The sequence below is a fragment of the Eubalaena glacialis genome, chromosome 3, assembly GCF_028564815.1.
Source record: "Eubalaena glacialis isolate mEubGla1 chromosome 3, mEubGla1.1.hap2.+ XY, whole genome shotgun sequence".
NCBI lineage: Eukaryota > Metazoa > Chordata > Mammalia > Artiodactyla > Balaenidae > Eubalaena > Eubalaena glacialis.
Window position 1 is genome coordinate 194639370 of NC_083718.1, and position 17301 is coordinate 194656670.

The following is a 17301-nucleotide window of genomic DNA, read 5'->3' on the forward strand; positions in this document are numbered from 1 at the left end:
TGCTCCGAGTCTCCCTTGACCCCAGGCAGGAGGACCCCAGGCAGGTTCGATGGACAGCGGCCGGGAAAAGAATCCCTACACCTGCTGCCAGAAGCACCGTGCCCCTGCGTGCGCACAGCTGCCCGCACTGACCCCGCTGTCGCCTGAGCATCACATACACGTGCTCACACTTGCATTCCCTCGTCCACGCGTGCACCGGCATTCACTTGGCCCGTGTTTCTCGGAACCCCCGTGCGACCCGGCAGAGGGCGCGCCAGCTCGGAGCTGGCGCGGGGGCGCAATGTGACCGAGTGTCGTCGGCTCCGGCCCGGACACAATTCTCAGCTTCCCGCGGTGCCCCCGCAGCCCGCCGATGTGACCACGGCGCCTCCGGACTCTGAAGAGGAGGAGGACCGGAGCCTGGCCGCGCGGAACCCCTCCGAGGGCTCCAGGACGGGTGCAGAGCTTCCTGAGGGCCCCCACCCACCTCCTCCCCGCGGGGTGCGCCCGGCCGCCCAAGGGCGGAGAGCCGGGCGCCGAGAGCTACCGGCCTGTGCACGCCGCAGCCGCGAGACGCGCGCGCCAGGGCCTCTGGGCCTGGACGCAGGCAGGGAGGCCCCGCCCTCGCCGCGCCCGCGCGTGCGCAGCCCCGCCCCCGGGCCGCGGGCAGCCCGGTGACGTCAGGCCCGCCGCTCTCTGGCGCCCCCCGCGGCCGCGCGCAGCAGGGCCCGCGGTCCCTTTAACGCGCGGCCCGAGGGGGCGGCGGCGGGGCGCACGGACGCGGCGGGCCTCGCGCCCTCCCTGCCTGCGTCCCGGGCCGGGGGCGCATGGGTGGCCGCGGGCGGCGGGGCAGCAGCCGGGGTGTGCGCGGGGCCGGGGCCGGGGCTGAGGCCGGCAGGGCGGGCGGGGCCGGAGCGGCCGGGCGGGGGCGCGGGGGCCTGGTCGCGGCTGGGCCGGGAGCGGCGCGCGGGCGGGGCGCGGGCCGGCGGCGGGGAGGCGCCCGCGTCCAAGGCCCGGGCCGGGCCTGAGCGCCGCGCCATGGCGGAGACCAAGATCATCTATCACATGGACGAGGAGGAGACGCCGTACCTGGTCAAGCTGCCCGTGGCGCCCGAGCGCGTCACGCTGGCCGACTTCAAGAACGTGCTCAGCAACCGGCCCGTGCACGCCTACAAATTCTTCTTCAAGTCCATGGACCAGGACTTCGGGTCAGTGGGCCACAGGGCCTGTGCGCGGGCGCGCGTGTGGGCACCTGTCTGCGCCAGGCGGGGCAGATCCTGGGGCTGTGACCCGGGCGGTGCCTCCCCGTGCCTGCGCACCCCGGTGCGGTGTGTCCCACCTGTCTGTGCCCTGAGCAGGGGACGCCTGGGCCCCTGACTGCCTGCCCAGGAGCCTGAGAGCTCTGGAGGGTGGGCAGGCGAGGGTCCTGGCTTCTCCACCTGCCCTGGGTCCTGTCCTGAGTGTATGTGACTTGCGGTGGAGGTCTGTAGTCCAGGTCGACCTCGAAAATACCACCTTGGAACCTGTCAGGCTCAGGGTTCTCTGCCCCCCTTATGTGGAGGGCAGATGCTTAGGGATGGCCTGGAGAGCTTGCGATTCATGGGGCTTGGGGTCAGAGGAGTGTCCGAGTACTGGGGGGGGAGGGGTTGGGGTGGGGACAGGGTGCCGGCCACCCAGTGGGTTCCCTAGTTAGCATGGGGGAAATGAGGTGATCTGGGACAGGGGCACAGATCTGTCTGCTGGGGTCTGCAGAAGTTTCTGGAGGCTTAGGATAGCCTCCTCCTGACCCCCTTCTCCAGGGCCCTCGGGACAGGGCAGAGGTCAAGGGTCACTGGGGAACGTGGGGCTTTATTCCACCCACCCCTGCCCTGGGGTTGCTGGCCACAGGGCCTCTGTCCCTGCTGAGCCACATGGCACTTGGGTTCCTGGGAGCGGCCCAGGCCAACTGCTGACTCGGGGCAGCTTCTGTGTCAGCGTCCCCATGTCTGCCCTTAGTGGTGGCTGTCCTGGCCGTGGGGACTTCCCGCTTGTGCTGGGCTGGGCCTCTGGAACGGTGAGCGGTGAGCGGTGAGCTGGAGGCTGGCTGTCCGCTTGAGGCCTGACCCGGCACAGCCACGGGTAACCTGAGTCCCCTGCTCAGCGGTGCTGGGGTGGGGGCGGGGACGGGGGCGGGGGGCGGGGGGGGGGGGGCATGCAGAGGCCTTGTGCGCCGCCGAGCAGGTGTGCCTGGGTGCCCTCAGGCAGCCCGTGTCCTTGTCTGTGGCTGCGTCTCGGGACTTTGACATTGAGGCCATTTCCTGGATTCTGCGGTTTGCATGGGCCCTGGGCAGGCCCAGGTCAGGTCAAGCTGAGGCCACTTTGTGGCTCTCAGGAGGGCCTGAGGGACATGTGGGCAGCTGGGCTCTCTCATACCTCCCCAACGCCAGGGAGAGGCAGAGAAGAGGGCATGTGCTCTTGGCAGCCCCCAGCCCTGCCGGGCTCATGTTAGGAGCCACCCCCAGGCTGGGCTCCACAGGGTGGGGCATTGATCTGGGGAGCCTGCCGTCGCTGGGTGATCTCCTACAGTCTCACTGCTCTGGGTCTGCTCTGCTTTGGCTGTGAGCACTGGGTATGTGAAAGGGTGCTTTTGTTTTTAACTTAGTTTATTATTTCAACAAAAATTACTGAAGTCACACACACTCTGTCACAAACCAAAGCCAGCAGGGAATGTGTGGCACAGTGTGTGCCCAGCCCCCTAGGTTGCTGCCCTTGGACCATGATCTGGGGTGCATCCTGAGGGCCCTGACCCTGGTCCTCCGTCTGGTAGCTGCTGAGCTGCAGAGACCCCTGCCCCCATCAAGGTGCACTCCCAGCAGAGGCTGGGCCTGCTGGAGGATTTGCAGGACCCATGGGTGCCCTGACCTAGGAGGTCAGTGGGCAGGGAGATCTGGGTCTTGAAGCACGAGTAGGAGTTCTTCAGGTTGTCTCAGCATGACTGGGATGTGGGGGGAGAAAACAAGACCGGGCTAGTAAACTGGGCTGGGAGAGGGGGAGGGATTGGGGTGACTCTGGAAGGTGCAATGGGCAGACAGAGCAGGGGAGGCTCACCTTATTCCCCACCCCCCAGACCTCTGGTTTGTGGCCTGTTGGCCTCAGGGACCCTTGGAGAGGATCTGTCTCCTTCCTCGCCTCCCCTGAGGTCTACCTACAGAGCTCCAAGTTTTATTCATTCTGTAGAATCATTTACTCAGTGTAGTAAATTTCCTCTGGGAGGGGCTGAATAGTCACTCACACTTTAGTATAAACGAGAGCTGGAGGCTCACCCTAGATACTTAGTGGATGTAGCTGGAGGTTGGGGAAAGTGGCGGCAGGTTCTGGCTGGGCTGGGGCAGCAGCCCCCTCATAAGAGGGGTGGCCTCAGATTGGGGACTATGGGGGCACCTGGTGTGCCTGGGCTTCCTGCCCCAACCCCTCAGCCCACTGTGGGCTGGGCCCTAAGTTCCTGGGGCCTCTGTTCCTGGCCACGGCTGGCCAGGAAGGGAACCCCTTCCCTTACTAAGTCTAAGGTGTGGCCACCGCCACGTGCTCTGGGCCGGGTCCCACTCCCCACGGGCATCTTTGGCTAAGTGGGTGGCGAGTCCTGCGCCCACCTCCCACTTTTCCCATGCAGGTCACAGGTTTTGTGTCCCAGTGAAGCTGGGGAGGGTCTCTGGACTTGTGCTGGGCTGGCCTGGAGGTGCCAGGCGTCGGGTTTGGTGAGTGGCAGTGCAGGGAGACGTCTGGGCCCAACCTTTGGGCTGAGCGGCAGAGGCTGAGGGTGTCTGGCTCACAGGTTTCTGCTGCCAGGGCTGCCTTGCCGATTCCAGGCCTGGCTGGACTTGGCAGCGGCCCTGGCCCCGGCATCTCTGCGCCAGGAGCTCCGGCCTGTGGGGCCATCTGTCTGTGGGCCCTGGGGGGTGCAGTGGGGGGCTGCGCTTGGCCTGGCCCAGGCTGCCTGAGCTCCCACTCTGCCTGCCGTCTGGGGTCAGTGCCCCCAGTGGTGTTGGGTCACCCCCCGGAGCTTGTGGCAGGGCTTGGAGGACTGGGACCCGCTCACCCTGAGGCCTGCAGAGCCTGAGGCTGGGCAGGAGGCAGTGAGGGGACAGAGGAAGGCTCTGTGGGAGCTGAGGACCCCGACCCATGGGGGAACCCTGTGCCTCTGCGGACACAGTTGGGGCCATCCCACTGGGCCTCTGGGAGCCCAAGGGTCCCCCTGGGCCCCTGGCTCAGCTCCAAGGGCCCCGCTTTGAGCAGATTCCTTGGCGGGGCGAGTCTGCGGGGGCAGCGGGCGGGGCTGGGCAGCCCAAGTTCTAGGGTAACTGGGATTTCGCCAGGAATTCTGAGGTTGTGGGCAAGATGCCAACGGGGGTGCCCCTGGGTGGCCACCACGAGGTTCAGTGTCTTCACTGACCACCGCTCCTGAGGTCTACTCTCAGACCCGGGAGGCCCGGCTCAGGAGGGAGCCCTGGGGTTGTGTTGGGGGGCATTTCCCCAGGCTTGGCCGAGGCGTCCACCAACCCCACCCCCGACCTTGTCCCTATCCCTGGCCATCGCCGGGGGTGGGCAGCGTTGTGCCCCTGTGCCCTGTGTCCTGGGGGCTGGGGCACCTGCCCTTTCCTCCCTGCTGTCCCGGCCTAGCTGCCCCTCAGCACCCCAACGCCCGGCGGAGGGCAGGATACCCCGTAGTACAGACTGCAAGGTGTGCGTTTCGCAGGCTGGAGAGGGCCAGGGAAGCAGGGCCTCTGGGCCCTGGGAGGGGCGTTCGTGTGTGGGTGGGCTACATGGGGGCCTCAGGCAGCCCCGGGCGGCGGGTCATCTGGAGGCCCTGGCTGTGTGGGCACTCACGGTGCTCCTGGGCCCCCCTGCCTGGGGTGTCCGCCTCTGGGGGAGCCAGGCAGGCCCCATGGTGTGAGTCAGAAAGGGCGGGGGCGGGGGCGGGGGGGCGGCAGGGGAGGCTGCCGGCCAGGCCACCTGGGCTGTGAAGTGGGAACCAGGTCCCTCCCGGGTCTCTGTTGCCGCAGTCACTCAGAGATGGTGCTCGGGGCCTGCTGGGCCCCCGGGAGGGCTTGCTGCAGCCCCCTGTCTGTTGGCTGCAGCTGGCAGAACCCCAAGCGTCCCCAGGCCACCGCAGGTCTTCCTGGGGTGACAACCTTCTGTGTGGCCTCCTTGACTAGATCTTGGGCTGGGCCTCGGCCTCCCCAGCGCTCAGCTCTGCCGGACTGTGTTGCGTGAGTGGGGGCCACAAGCACAGTGTCTCCTCCTCACTGGGGAGAGGGGCGTCCTGAGAAATGACTCTTTCTGTCCCTTGTTCTGTCCACCTCGTCTGTGCCTGTGTGGCTGGCCCTGGGGTGCGTCTGGGGGGGTCACCGAAGGACCCTGGCGGGGTGCCCCCTCCCTCCCAGCCTGGCCCGTCTCCTCCGTCCACTCTGCCCTGAGGTCCTGGGCCCTCTCCTTGTGGGTGGGGGCGTCGTGTGCCACCTGCTGCTGCCGAGGACTAGCCGAGTCGCGGTGTCTGGGCCCAGCGGGCCACAAGGCCGCTTCCCGCCTGGTCCTCCCGGCTCCTGTTTCTGCACTGGGCCCAAGTCCCAGGTGTAGGAACCTGCCACGCTGGGCAGGGCTGGCCTCCAGGGGGCGGGGCCTCGGGGCACTCCTGCTGCAGGCCCCGCCCTGCCTGCCCTGCTCTCCGGGCCTCCGGGAGGCCGCAGTGTGGGATGTGTCTGGGCCACAGCACTGCCCGCCCTGCCCCGTGGCCCTTCCCCTGCTGCCCTCCTCACCCTTTTGAACCTGACACCTGGACCTCCCCAACCAGTTTCTGACCCCAGGGTCATTGGCCTCCTTCCCAGTTAGCATTGCCCTGGCCCTTGGCGATCTGCCTCTCCCACCCCACCCCAAGCCCACCTGACTGGGGGCAGCATTAAGGGATAGGCCAGGACTAGCCGCTGGGCAGTGGGTATGGCTGGTGGGGCTCGCTGCCCTCCAGGGCCTGAGGCTTCTCTGTGGGCCCAGCTGGCCCTGAGCTTGGCTGCCCTTCCAGGTCTCGAGTTGGGCTGGTGCCGTGAGTGGGGGTCTGTTTCTGTCTCCCTGGCTGGGCCGATGGGCCAGGAGGGCGGTGGCCTGCCCTCGGAGTGTGTGCGTGTGGGTCTGTGTGTTGTGCCCTCTCGACCTGCCCGTATCTGTGGGGTCTGATTGCACCCGCATCTGTGCTGAGGCCTGCTGTGAACCAGGCCCTGTTCTAGGCTGGTGGGGTGGGCTCTGCCCTCACCATCCACAGGCCGGGGGGGCACAGAGGCGCAGAGCAAGGCAGATACTCGCATTTTAGGGCCGTCCAGGCAGTGACTCTTGGTGCTGGGAGTGTCTGGGCCCCCTTGGACCTGGGCCCTGGAAGGGGCCCTTGGAAGGATGGTAAAGGTTCCTGGGAAGGGAAGTGCCGGGTGGGGGCATCCGCACAGGCTGACATCTGGGCGTGTGGCTGGACGCCCCGTGTGGCCCGCACCCCAGACGAGCTGGGGGCCCTCCTCCAGAGCCCAGTGCTGGGAGCAGGCCCCACTGCAGTGGCCTCACGGCTGCGTCTGCCCGCAGGGTTGTGAAGGAGGAGATCTCCGACGATAATGCTAGGCTGCCCTGCTTCAACGGCCGCGTGGTCTCCTGGGTGAGTCCACGGGATGCTGGCAGAGGGCCCTGGGCTGGTGGGAGTGGAGGAGGCTGGTCACCTGTGCCCCGGTGCCCTGCCAAGGGTCGCCTAGAAGCTGGTCCCTGAGCCCTGCTCTCCTCCGCAGCTGGTCCTGGCTGAGGGCACACACTCGGATGCAGGGTCTCAGGGCACTGACGGCCACGCAGACCTGCCCCCGCCTCTCGAGCGGACAGGTGGCATCGGGGACTCCCGGCCCCCCTCCTTCCAGTAAGGACTCTGAGGGGTGGCGCTGAGCCCAGTGGTTCTGAGGGGCCTGCGTCCTGCCAGGCCTGGTAGGGTGGGGAGGGGCAGCTGAGCAGGGACCCACGGTCAGTAGGCGCTGGTCAGCGGAGGAGGGGCGGGCGGAGAGGCCTGGAGCGGGCCGGCGGGCGGATGGGGGCCCCTGCTGGAGTCGGGGTCCCACCAGACGAGGGGAGCAGAGGAGCTGGGAGGGCGTTCGAGGCGTGAGTGGCCCGGCCGCCCCAGCCCAACCCCCCTCGTCGGCACAGCCCGAATGTGGCCGGCAGCCGAGATGGGATGGACAATGAGACCGGCACGGAGTCCCTGGTCAGCCACCGGCGGGAGCGAGCCCGACGCCGGAACCGCGAGGAGGGTAACGAGGCCGCACCCTTGACCTCCCTGGGACCCCATGGGCACCCCAAGCCCCTGCTGACCCCCAGGTACTGCCCTGTCCAGCGGGGGTCCCTTGGCAGAGGTTCCAGGACCCTAGTGGCCCCCCCAGCAACCCATCGGTCACCCTGCCAGCTCCCAGGTCAACAGGTGCTCGAGGCTGCAGGGCCGCCCGTGACCTCCAGGGGACCCCACGGCCAGCCCCCCTCCCTGCTGTCCCTACAGCCACCCGGACCAACGGGCACCCGAGGGGGGACCGGCGGCGGGACCTGGGGCTGCCCCCCGACAGCGCGTCCACCATGCTGAGCAGTGAACTTGAGTCCAGCAGCTTCATCGACTCGGAGGAGGACGACAACACCAGCCGGTGGGCGAGGGCGCGGGCGGGAGGCGGGGCGGGGCGTGTGCGCAGGTGCGCGCGCGTGTGTCCGTGTGCATGTGCGTGTGGGCAGGGTCCCTGCTGGTGGCTCACTGTCTTGGGGGGGGCGGCTTTCCCCAGGTCTGGCCCCGCCCCCGCCCCCGCCCCCTGGCCTCAGTTTCCCCAGCTGCGTGGGGGAGGGGGTGGCCAGGCCCTGACTCTGCGCCGACCCCCAACCCCGCCAGGCTGAGCAGCTCCACGGAGCAGAGCACCTCCTCCCGGCTCATCCGGAAGCACAAGCGCCGGCGGCGGAAGCAGCGCCTGCGGCAGACAGACCGGGTAGGTGTGGGCCCGAGCGGGCAGGTGGGTCCCAGCCGCGGTCCCACCCGCAGCCCCTCACCTGGCGCCGCCCCGCAGGCCTCCTCCTTCAGCAGCATCACGGACTCCACCATGTCCCTGAATATCATCACCGTCACGCTCAACATGGGTGAGGCCTCGGCGGGGCGGGTCCCTGGGCCGGGCACGGGGTCCTCGGATGGGGGGCACCTGCTCACCCCACCTCTCTGCAGAGAGGCACCACTTCCTGGGCATCAGCATCGTGGGCCAGAGCAACGACCGGGGCGACGGCGGCATCTACATCGGCTCCATCATGAAGGGCGGCGCCGTGGCCGCCGACGGCCGCATCGAGCCGGGTGACATGCTGCTGCAGGTGCGGGGCCGGGGGAGCCGCCGGGGGGCCGGGGGGCCGGCCCCCGCACCCACCGCGCTGACCCCTCGCCCCCAGGTGAACGACGTCAACTTTGAGAACATGAGCAACGACGACGCGGTGCGGGTCCTGCGGGAGATCGTGTCCCAGACAGGGTGAGGCGCGGGGCGGGCGGGGCGGGGGCTGAGAGGTGGGGGGTACCCCCGGGGCCTCGCCGTGTGACCCGCCCTCCCCGCAGGCCCATCAGCCTCACTGTGGCCAAGTGCTGGGACCCGACGCCCCGGAGCTACTTCACCATCCCGAGGGGTGAGTGACCCCACGGGGCCAGCGGGGCGGGGGCGGGGGGTGCCCAGCGCAGCCTGAAGGTCCTCTCTCCTCTGCGCCCCTGTGCTCTGCTTTCTCTCCCGCCGTCCGTCTGTTGCCGCGCGGTGGCCGCCCAGCTGACCCCGTCCGGCCCATCGACCCGGCCGCCTGGTTGTCCCACACGGCGGCGCTGACCGGAGCCCTGCCCCGCTACGGTACGAGCCCCTGCTCCAGCGCCGTCACGCGCACCAGCTCGTCCTCACTAACCAGCTCGGTGCCCGGCGCTCCGCGTAAGTGGCGGCTCACGAGATCAGGGAACTGAGGCCCCAGGCGAGGGCCTGGCCGCGGCGCCCACCTGGCACGGTCGCACCCGAGGGCCATGCCAGGCTCGAGCGTTTGCGCTGCTGCCAGGCCCGCGTGGTCAGATGCGTGCGGCGCCGACTGGGCTCCGCCCTCCTCCCGGCCTCTGTTCACGTGGTGGAGGCGGAAGATGCCTGGAGGGGCCCGGCCAGCCCAGGGGTCTGCGTGCGGGGCGGGGAGGGGCGGCTGTCTGCGTGGGGCCCTCACCTTGCTTTTCTGCCACTAACATGACTAATAGCCCCGAGCTCGCGCGGGAGGGGGTTGAAGAGGCCCGATCTCCGCCCATGGGGCTCCGGTCTGCAGGGCCGGGGGGGCCTCGTCCTGGTTGGACCCGAGATTCTGAGGAAGCCCCTGCAGGGTAGGAGACGAAGGCCCACCCCCGTGCCGGCTCCCTGACCCTGCGGGGCTGTCAAGCAGTGGGGCTGGACCCCCCAGTCACTGGGCCAGCAGAGCCTGGCCTCTGAGGGCTGCGGCAGGTGGGACCTGGGGTCCGTCTGACCCCCACCCCGTCTGTCAGCCACCCGGGCTGAGAAGGAGGCCGTGCCTTGCAGAGCTGGAGGAGGTGCCGCTGACGGTGAAGAGTGACATGGGCGCTGTCGTCCGGGTCATGCAGCTGCCGGACTCAGGCCTGGAGATCCGCGACCGCATGTGGCTCAAGATCACCATCGCCAACGCCGTCATCGGTGAGGGTCCCAGGGCCAGCAGAGGGGGCGGGGCGGCGACGGGGCGGCCCGGGGCCCCTGCCTGACGTCCGCCTGCCGCGCCAGGGGCGGACGTGGTGGACTGGCTGTACACGCACCTGGAGGGCTTCCGTGAGCGGCGGGAGGCGCGCAAGTACGCCAGCAGCATGCTGAAGCGTGGCTTCCTGCGCCACACGGTGAACAAGATCACCTTCTCCGAGCAGTGCTACTACGTCTTCGGGGACCTGTGCAGCAGTGAGTAGGGGCTGCGGGGCGGGGTCCCCAGAGGGCCCGCCCACCCCGCCCTCACCCCGCCCTCACCCCGCCCTCACCCCGCCCTCACCCCGCCCTCACCCCGCCTACCCCGCCCTCACCCCCCACCCCACCTCCGCCTGCCCCTCCGCAGATCTCGCGGCCCTGAACCTCAACAGCGGCTCTAGCGGGGCCTCGGATCAGGACACGCTGGCCCCGCTGCCCCACCCGGCCGCCCCCTGGCCCCTGGGGCAGGGCTACCCCTACCAGTACCCGGGGCCCCCACCCTGCTTCCCGCCTGCGTACCAGGACCCCGGCTTCGGCTACGGCAGCGGCAGTGCTGGCAGTCAGCAGAGTGAAGGTGAGGGCCTCCCGCCCGGCCGCCACACCTTCCCCACCGCCTGGCTCTGCCCTGTGTACCGGCTCCCCCGCCCTGTGCGCTCCCATCCGCTCTGTGCTTGGGCCCTGGGTGGCTCCTTCTAGAAGGGGCGAGTGGTCGAAGGGGGCCAGGGAGAAGAACCCGGAGGCTTCAGGGGTTGTGTGTGGGGGCCGGTGCTCCAGCCGTGGCAGAGGCCGGAGGTGGTGTGGGAAGGATGGGGGCGTCGGGGTGTGGTGGCCCTGGTGGGGGAGCGGCACGGGGACCCCAGGACACAGTGGAGGACAGAGACCTCCACCTTCCACCTGCAGCCGGAGGTGACAGTTTCATAGACGGCCCAGCTCGATGCTGGGATGTATGGGGCAGCTGAGCGGGAAGCTTGGGGTGTCCCTGAGGAGGGGACCTGTTGGAAGTGTCCCGAGGCTGAGTGGGGTCAGTGAGGCCCGTGGGCCCATGCCCCCAGCGTCCGGGGAGAGGTCTGGTGGCTGGCCCAGTGGACCCAGAAAGGGACGGGGAGACAGGAGAGTGGATCGGAGGGTAGCGGTGTCCAAGGGGAAGCCGTGTTGGGCACCTGTGGACCCTGGACAGGCCCAGCCGGCGGGGTCACGCCCTGGTAGCAGGGTGTGGGTGCCCATCCGGGCCTGCTGTGTAACTCATCTATCCCTTGCTTTGTGCTGGGCAAGCCTTAGACTGAAGGACTAGCGGAACGGACCCTCGGGGCCGGTAAGCCAGGGTCCTGCCCGGCGTCCCTCCCGGCACGTCCCCAGCCAGTGGGCGTCTTCAGGTTCCCGACACTTCCTGAGCCCAGGAGGGGCTGAGCCGAGTGGCCAGCCAGGGCTCCGGGGTCAGATGAAAGGCGGGTCTTGGGTGGGGAGCCCAAGATGGCCGGCAGGTGCGCCGAGCACACACGGCCTTCTCTGGGCCTCAGTTTCTCAGCTGCAAGACCAGGCCCTTGGTTCAGGCACTGGGGTGAGGAGTGGGGGCACTGAGCTGGCCCGTGTCCCTGCCTGTCTGCCACTGCCCCCCCCCCTGCACACCACCCCCCCCCCCCGCTCCGGTGTGCTGTAGCTGCTCCTGCTTCCCTGGGCGGGGCCGGCCCAGCCCTCGTGTCTGCATGGCTCCCCCCCGCAACCTGCACCCCGGCTCAGGACCACCAGGTTCTGCCCCTGGTTGTCCTCGCAGTGGCCGGCTGTCTTGGAAGAAGCAAGGCCTGGCACTGACCATCCCATTCCTCTCCCCCCTTCTTGACCCCAGGAAGCAAAAGCAGTGGGTCCACCCGGAGCGCTGGCGGGAGCAGCCGTCGGGCCCTGGGGCGTGAGAAGGAGAGCCGGTCGGCTGGAGCTGGGGGCAGTGGCAGCGAGTCAGACCACACAGTGCCAAGTGGGGTGGGCAGCGGCGGCTGGCGGGAGCGTCCTGCTAGCCAGCTCAGCCGTGGCAGCAGCCCGCGCAGCCAGGCCTCGGCCGCCGCCCCAGGGCTCCCCCCGCTGCACCCCCTGACAAAGGCGTACTCGGTGGTGGGCGGGCCGCCTGGGGGGCCGCCTGTCCGGGAGCTGGCCGCTGTCCCCCCAGAGCTGACGGGCAGCCGCCAGTCCTTCCAGAAGGCCATGGGGAACCCCTGTGAGTTCTTTGTCGATATCATGTGACCAAGGAGAGAGTGCTTCCAGCCTGGCCGTGGGGCAGCCAGTGGTCCTGCTGCCCCTGCAGGAGGGTGCTGCACCTGGAGCTGTGGCCTTCGTGGCCTTCCTGGGCCAGACCAGCCTGTGCTTTGTGCCATGGGGTCTGGGCCTGGCCAGAGTGGCAGCAGGCTAGAGGGGAGGGGCTGAGGGCAGCCCAGGCCACCGTAACCTGGATGGCAGCCCGTCCACTCCTGGCCAGAGCAGCTGTGTCTGTGCAGACCCTGGTGGGGGGGGCCTCCATCTCCCCGTGCTCAGGCAGGTCTGACCTGCCCCCCTTGGCGTGTGCCTCAGGGACCCGCACTCGCCCACAGTGCTGTGCACAGGGCCTCAGGTTGAGCTGAGAGGTGGCCGCTAGGCCTGGGCCCCCCTCTTCACCCGGTTCACAGGCCCCACCCCCCATCCTGCCCAGGCCGGGGTGGGGGGCCCTCTCGGGGGTAGGGTCCTAGCCCCGAGGCCTCTCTGTGGCTGCCCAGGGTAGGGATCTAATTTATTTATTTATTGCCTGGCCTGTGTGCTCCACGGGGTGGCAGCCAAGTCAGCTGTCCCCCACTACCAGCCACTGGAGCAGAGTTTCATGTATTCCCCCCCCACCCCGCAGGGACACACGGTGTGTCGGAAGGTGTGCGGGAGGACGGTGAGGGGGAGATGGCAGGAGAGGGAAGGTGACCCTGAGGGCGAGGGCCACAGATGCACACAGCTGCTGCCGGGGCGGGGTCTGGGGCAGAGGGCGTGGCCAGCTCGCCCCTCCCCGCGGTCCTGGGGTGGCCGCCCACGCACGCACGCACGCACGCAGGCTGCTCCCGCCCAGGGTCGCTGGCCTGCACACGTCTGCACTGTAGATACCGAATGGAGCTGGAGCGTCGTCCGGATAGTTAATAGAGCTGCTTCTGTGTAAATGCTATTTTAAACACTAAAAAGCATTTAATTTTATGGGACTGACGTGTGATCTGTGTCTTTTTTTCCCCACTTTAGGAGATTGGGGTGCAGGGGCCGGGTCAGCTTCCCCAGGGTCCGGCCGAGAGCTGACCCAGGACTGGCTAGGTGCTGTCCTCTGGGTGCCAGCTCAGCGACAAGGCCCTGGCTGCAGCAGTCCTGGCGGGCGGTGTTCTGTCCGTGGTGCTGGGGTGGGGGGGATGTGGGGGGGAGGGGGGGGAGGGGTGGTCTGTCCTTGCGGCTGGTGCTGGCCTTGGTGCTGACCCCCCACCCTGGCCGGGCTCTGTCCGCGGTGCTGGAGGTGACTGACCACATTCTACTGGCTCACTGGGCAGGGACAGAGAAGGAAGCTGGGTGCCCCCTCCTTCCTGAGCGGGTCTCTGCCCTGCACTGGGGCCCACAGTCAGGCACACACCCCTGCAGAGGGGTCAAGAAAGCCCCACCCCACCCACCAACCTCCCACTCCTACGATGCTTGGACAGGATGCTGGGTGGGGGCCCCAGGCTGGGCCCAGCCAGGCAAGTGGTACCCAGCTTTGCCTTCACATGGTTTGGCTGGGGGCTTTCCTGAACGCTCAGCCTGGGCTACGGGGGGCCCCGAGGAAGCCTCCATGAGCCTCTGTCTGGAACAGTGGTGCTGGGTCACCTGTGCAGGCCAGGGCTTGGCCAGTACAGGGACAGAGCCTGACTCTGGGGCCCCAGGGGTTGAGATCCCACGGAGCTGAGGCCCCTTATGCACTCTGGAGGTCACTGTGGGGTCAAGGTCAGCAGAATGCAGGGCTGGGGAGTCGCAGCGGAGTTGGAGCACAGTCTGCAGGTTGCTGCATAGGGACTCGGTCTGGGGGCACCTTGACTAGGTATGAGTTCACTGGGGTGAGGTCACTGGGTCAGGGGTCGCTTGTTTTTTCCCTGAGTCTCCTCCCCGCCCCCACTGCCGCCTCGCCCTCTGGCATCGCCAGGACCCCCTCCCAGGAAGAACTCAGGTGTTGAGGTCCGGCCGCCACAGCAGCAGGTAGCACTTAGGCAGGTGGAAGGTGCCCAGGATGCCCAGCACACAGAAGAGGATGGCGCCCATCTGCACGGCGGGCTGGGAGACCACATGCACGTTGGCAAAGAGGGGGACGAAGAAGACCCAGGTGATGAAGTAGGCCAGCATGGCAAAGGTCAGGCTGCGGGCGCCGTTGTAGCCCCCGGGCTGGCTCTTTACCAGGAAGGTGCCCAGGAAGCAGAGGAAAGCCAGCGTGGCGTTGGTGGCGTGCACCAGGCCGAAGCTGACCCAGGAGTTCACGTGGCAGTGCACCAGCGCCTCCGTGGGCGGCACTTGCCAGCCTGTCACCGCCTCCGGTGGGAAGGTACCAGCCAGCGCCCCACAGGCGGCTGCAGAGCTGGTCTGCCCAGCTCGGCGGCAGTTCTGACCCCACAAAGATCTCAGCCGCCTGCAGGAAGGGTGTGCTCCTCCGGCAGCCGGTGAGCGGGAGGTGGTGCAGCGGCGGCTGGGCCAGGCAGCTGGCAGGGCTGGGCCGGCCAGGAAACAGGAGGACGCTGAGGCAGACGAGGCCCAGGCAGAGCAGGCCTGCGGCCCCCCCGAGGCCCGAACCATGGGCTGTGCCGGCGCCATTTGAAGACTCCCAGGGCTGCCAGCACCAGGCCCAGAGCCAGGCCCAGAGCAGAAGCAGCCCCAGGAACTTGGGCCAGCGGGGGAGGCACCGGTGCTCCAGTCCGGGGACCCGTGGTCCTGGTCACACTTGCTGCAGAGGGCGTCGTCTGGGGCGGGGGGAGGAGAGCGGGGTGCTGGGGGCCGTCGGCTTCCCCCAGCCTCGCCCCTGCCACGGCCTCTGGCCTCAGAGCCAGGCCTGTGCCCCCGACCCTGCGGGGACCCGCCCTCGCTCGTGCGACAGCGTGGGAAGGCCCCCCGGAGGGCTCACCTGGGTGGCGCTGGTAGCTGCCAGCCTTGCAGTGGGCGCCGTCGTAACAGCAGGAGTGGAAGCCCGTCACACGGCGCACCTGGCCCTCCTCGCACTGCCGCGAGCACTGGGGCTCCCTCAGGCAGGGCTGGCGCTCATCTGGTTTCCCGCGTGTGCCAGCTCATCTGGGAGTGCCAGAGCTGCAGGCTGCCGTCGAAGGTGCCCACGGTGCGCAGGGTGGGCGTCCGGTCCCGCCGTGCCCACGTTCCCGTTGGTGTCAAACCGCAGGCTCAGGTGGTGCGTGTTCTCCGGGAGCTGGCGGGGGTGGGGGCGGGCGGGGAGCCCCCTCAGGCCCAGACCTGCCCCCACCGTCCCTCCTCCCTGGGGGCACTGGTGGCACAGCTCCCGTGCCCTCACCTGCCAGGGCCGCACAGGCTCCCTCGCAGGGTAGCCCGAGGTGTCGCAGAGCAGCGTGTTGTGGAGCGCCTGGGCCACGCCGTACACGGCTGCGAAGGCCGCGAAGGTCTGGCGGTGCAGCAGCCCGTCGGTCACGTTCTCCAGGGTGATGCGGTCACACTGGGGGCAGCGCGGCCCCACCACGTGCTCCTCCAGGTCTGGCTGCCCTGCGTCCGGCGAGGCGCGTAGGCGGGGGCGGTGGCCAGGGCCAGGCGCGTCCGCACGTAGGACGGGAACTCGGGCATCTGGGCGCCCTGACGCGGGACGCCGAGCACCGTGCCCACCCGGTCCATGCCGGGCAGCGTCATGACCAGGTTTGAGGGCAGCCAGGCCTCGCTGGCCACCCACACCTTGGGCGAGAGCCTATAGCGGATGCTGTAGCTGAAGAGGGTGTGGGCGGCGCAGGCAGAGGAGAACACCACACCACCTGCACGCTGCTCCGGTCCACCCGGCGCCGCAGGCCCTGCACGGAGCCCAGCCGCGGGCTGCCGGCTCGGGGCAGCGGCACCTGGCCCTCGTGCGCGATGCAGGTGCTCTTGGCGTCGGCCAGGCCGGAGAAGAGGCTCAGGTCCTGCCGGCTGCACTCGTCGTCGCTGCCCACGGCGGCCACCCAGTTCCAGTGCAGCTCCCGCAGCAGCTCCACCCCGGCTGCCGCCTGCACGCGGTCGCTGAGCACCGTGAGGAAGAAGGACGGGAACGTCTTGCGGCTGCTCAGCCGGTCTGTGCTGGCGCCGTAGCTGACCTGCGGGCCCAAGGCAGCTCCTGACGCAGGGGCTCCCGGGGCGGGCAGGAGGGGGGACGCGGGCTGGGGGGCACACGTGGGGCATGAGGAAGAAGCTGAAGAACTTGCCGGTGACCAGGGCGACCTCGGACAAGTGGGGCCCGATGACGGCCAGCACGTGGGGCTGGTACTGCATATAATCGCAGTAGGCAGCGACGCTGCGGCTGCCGGCCTTGGCCATGAACACCAAGCCGGGCTTCACGGCGACCATGGGCTCCCAGCACGTGTCGAGGAGGTTGTAACCCAGGCGCAGCCCGGGGATCAGGGTGGATCCGCTGTTGATCTCCTCCACGGCCATCGTCGTGGCCAGCGCCCAGAGCAGCCCAGGGGACGAGAGCATCCTCAGCTGAGCCCAGGGGGGAAGAGCCCCCCAGCACGTAGTCCCCTGGCCGGCTGAGCTGCCGGGACAGGCACAGCGGGGCCCCTGCCCTGACGCCCAGGACAGCCGCGAGGCCCAGGAGAGCCAGGCTTGGCATGGCAGGTGGCAGCTTCCAGCAGGGACAGCAAGTGGGCAGACTGACCGGGGCCCCAGATACGGGGAGTCGGGGCGGGGAGGGGCGGAGGATTTGTTTAGCAAAGCACTTGCCTGTCCTCACCTGCCAGCTCGGGGCCCTGGAGACGTCCTCAATCTCCTGGGCCCCACAGGTGTGCTCACGTTGGACTCTTATCCTGATGCCACCACTAGGCTCTCTGGCTGACAGTGGCCCGGGCAGGCAGGCTTTGGGCAGCCACTGACTGCGACCTTGCTACCTGCCTGTGCCCAAGCCCCTGGCACCCACCTATTCCTGGAGAGGAGTCACCCCGGACCCATCTGCCAGAGGGGCCTGGATTCTCCGGCTGCCTGAGACAGGCTTGGAGGTGCCAGTGCCCCAGGGAGTGGGCACAGAAACACTCCCTCCAGCCCTGGGGAGGCAGTCGGCAGCCGGGGCGGGGGAATGCAGGAGTGGCTCCCTCGGCAGGCCCAGGGGCAGCCTGGGGGGGGGGGTGTCCCACAGCCCTGCAGACCAGCCAGGAGGACAGTGGATGGCTGGCTGGCCCGGCTTACACCCCGCGGCTGGGGTGGGGAGGGTCCCAAGGGGGAGGCCGTAGGCTCTCGGCCTGCCTGGGGACAGTGCACCTTGAGGGTCTAAGGCCTAGAAGCTGCGGGGCCCCGTGGCTGGCCGTGCTCACACGGGCCTGGGCCCTGCCTGTGCGGGCCAGGCTCACACAGCTGGGCCTGAGGA

General features: G+C 68.9%; 2 protein-coding genes across 5 annotated transcripts; one reads left to right on the forward strand and one right to left on the reverse strand.

Annotated features, from left to right (window-relative positions):
- The first annotated feature begins 951 nt into the window (after positions 1-951).
- Positions 952-12940, forward strand: DVL1 (dishevelled segment polarity protein 1). Of its 4 annotated transcripts, none has more exons than XM_061185170.1 (15): positions 952-1187; positions 6577-6646; positions 6774-6895; positions 7177-7280; positions 7523-7661; positions 7898-7991; positions 8070-8139; positions 8222-8361; positions 8437-8513; positions 8597-8664; positions 8799-8951; positions 9573-9704; positions 9789-9956; positions 10108-10314; positions 11584-12940. In XM_061185170.1, the coding sequence occupies exons 1-15, from the start codon at positions 1018-1020 to the stop codon at positions 11970-11972; spliced, it is 2103 nt and encodes a 700-aa protein (XP_061041153.1). In that variant the 5' UTR covers positions 952-1017; the 3' UTR covers positions 11973-12940. The 4 variants fall into 4 exon arrangements, with proteins under 4 accessions (XP_061041153.1, XP_061041154.1, XP_061041151.1 ...); XM_061185171.1 differs by having other exon boundaries at positions 8799-8876; XM_061185168.1 differs by having other exon boundaries at positions 7898-8139.
- Positions 12941-13802: 862 nt separating this feature from the next.
- TAS1R3 (taste 1 receptor member 3) lies at positions 13803-16723 on the reverse strand. The gene is given in 13 exon segments (XM_061185167.1): positions 13803-14289; positions 14291-14504; positions 14507-14536; positions 14539-14612; positions 14614-14701; positions 14863-15004; positions 15006-15105; positions 15107-15156; positions 15259-15482; positions 15485-15721; positions 15724-16039; positions 16116-16404; positions 16406-16723. Coding segments are annotated over 13 exon segments (2400 nt in total). The 5' UTR covers positions 16555-16723.
- Positions 16724-17301: the final 578 nt, after the last annotated feature.

Bases quoted from the DNA above. Each gene is read 5' to 3' on its own strand.
- DVL1 (XM_061185168.1), top strand. From the start codon at position 1,018: ATGGCGGAGACCAAGATCATCTATCACATGGACGAGGAGGAGACGCCG. The intron at 6,647-6,773 runs GTGAGTCCACGG...TCTCCTCCGCAG, and splicing joins ACGGCCGCGTGGTCTCCTGG to CTGGTCCTGGCTGAGGGCAC. The intron at 8,952-9,572 runs GTAAGTGGCGGC...CGTGCCTTGCAG, and splicing joins CTCGGTGCCCGGCGCTCCGC to AGCTGGAGGAGGTGCCGCTG.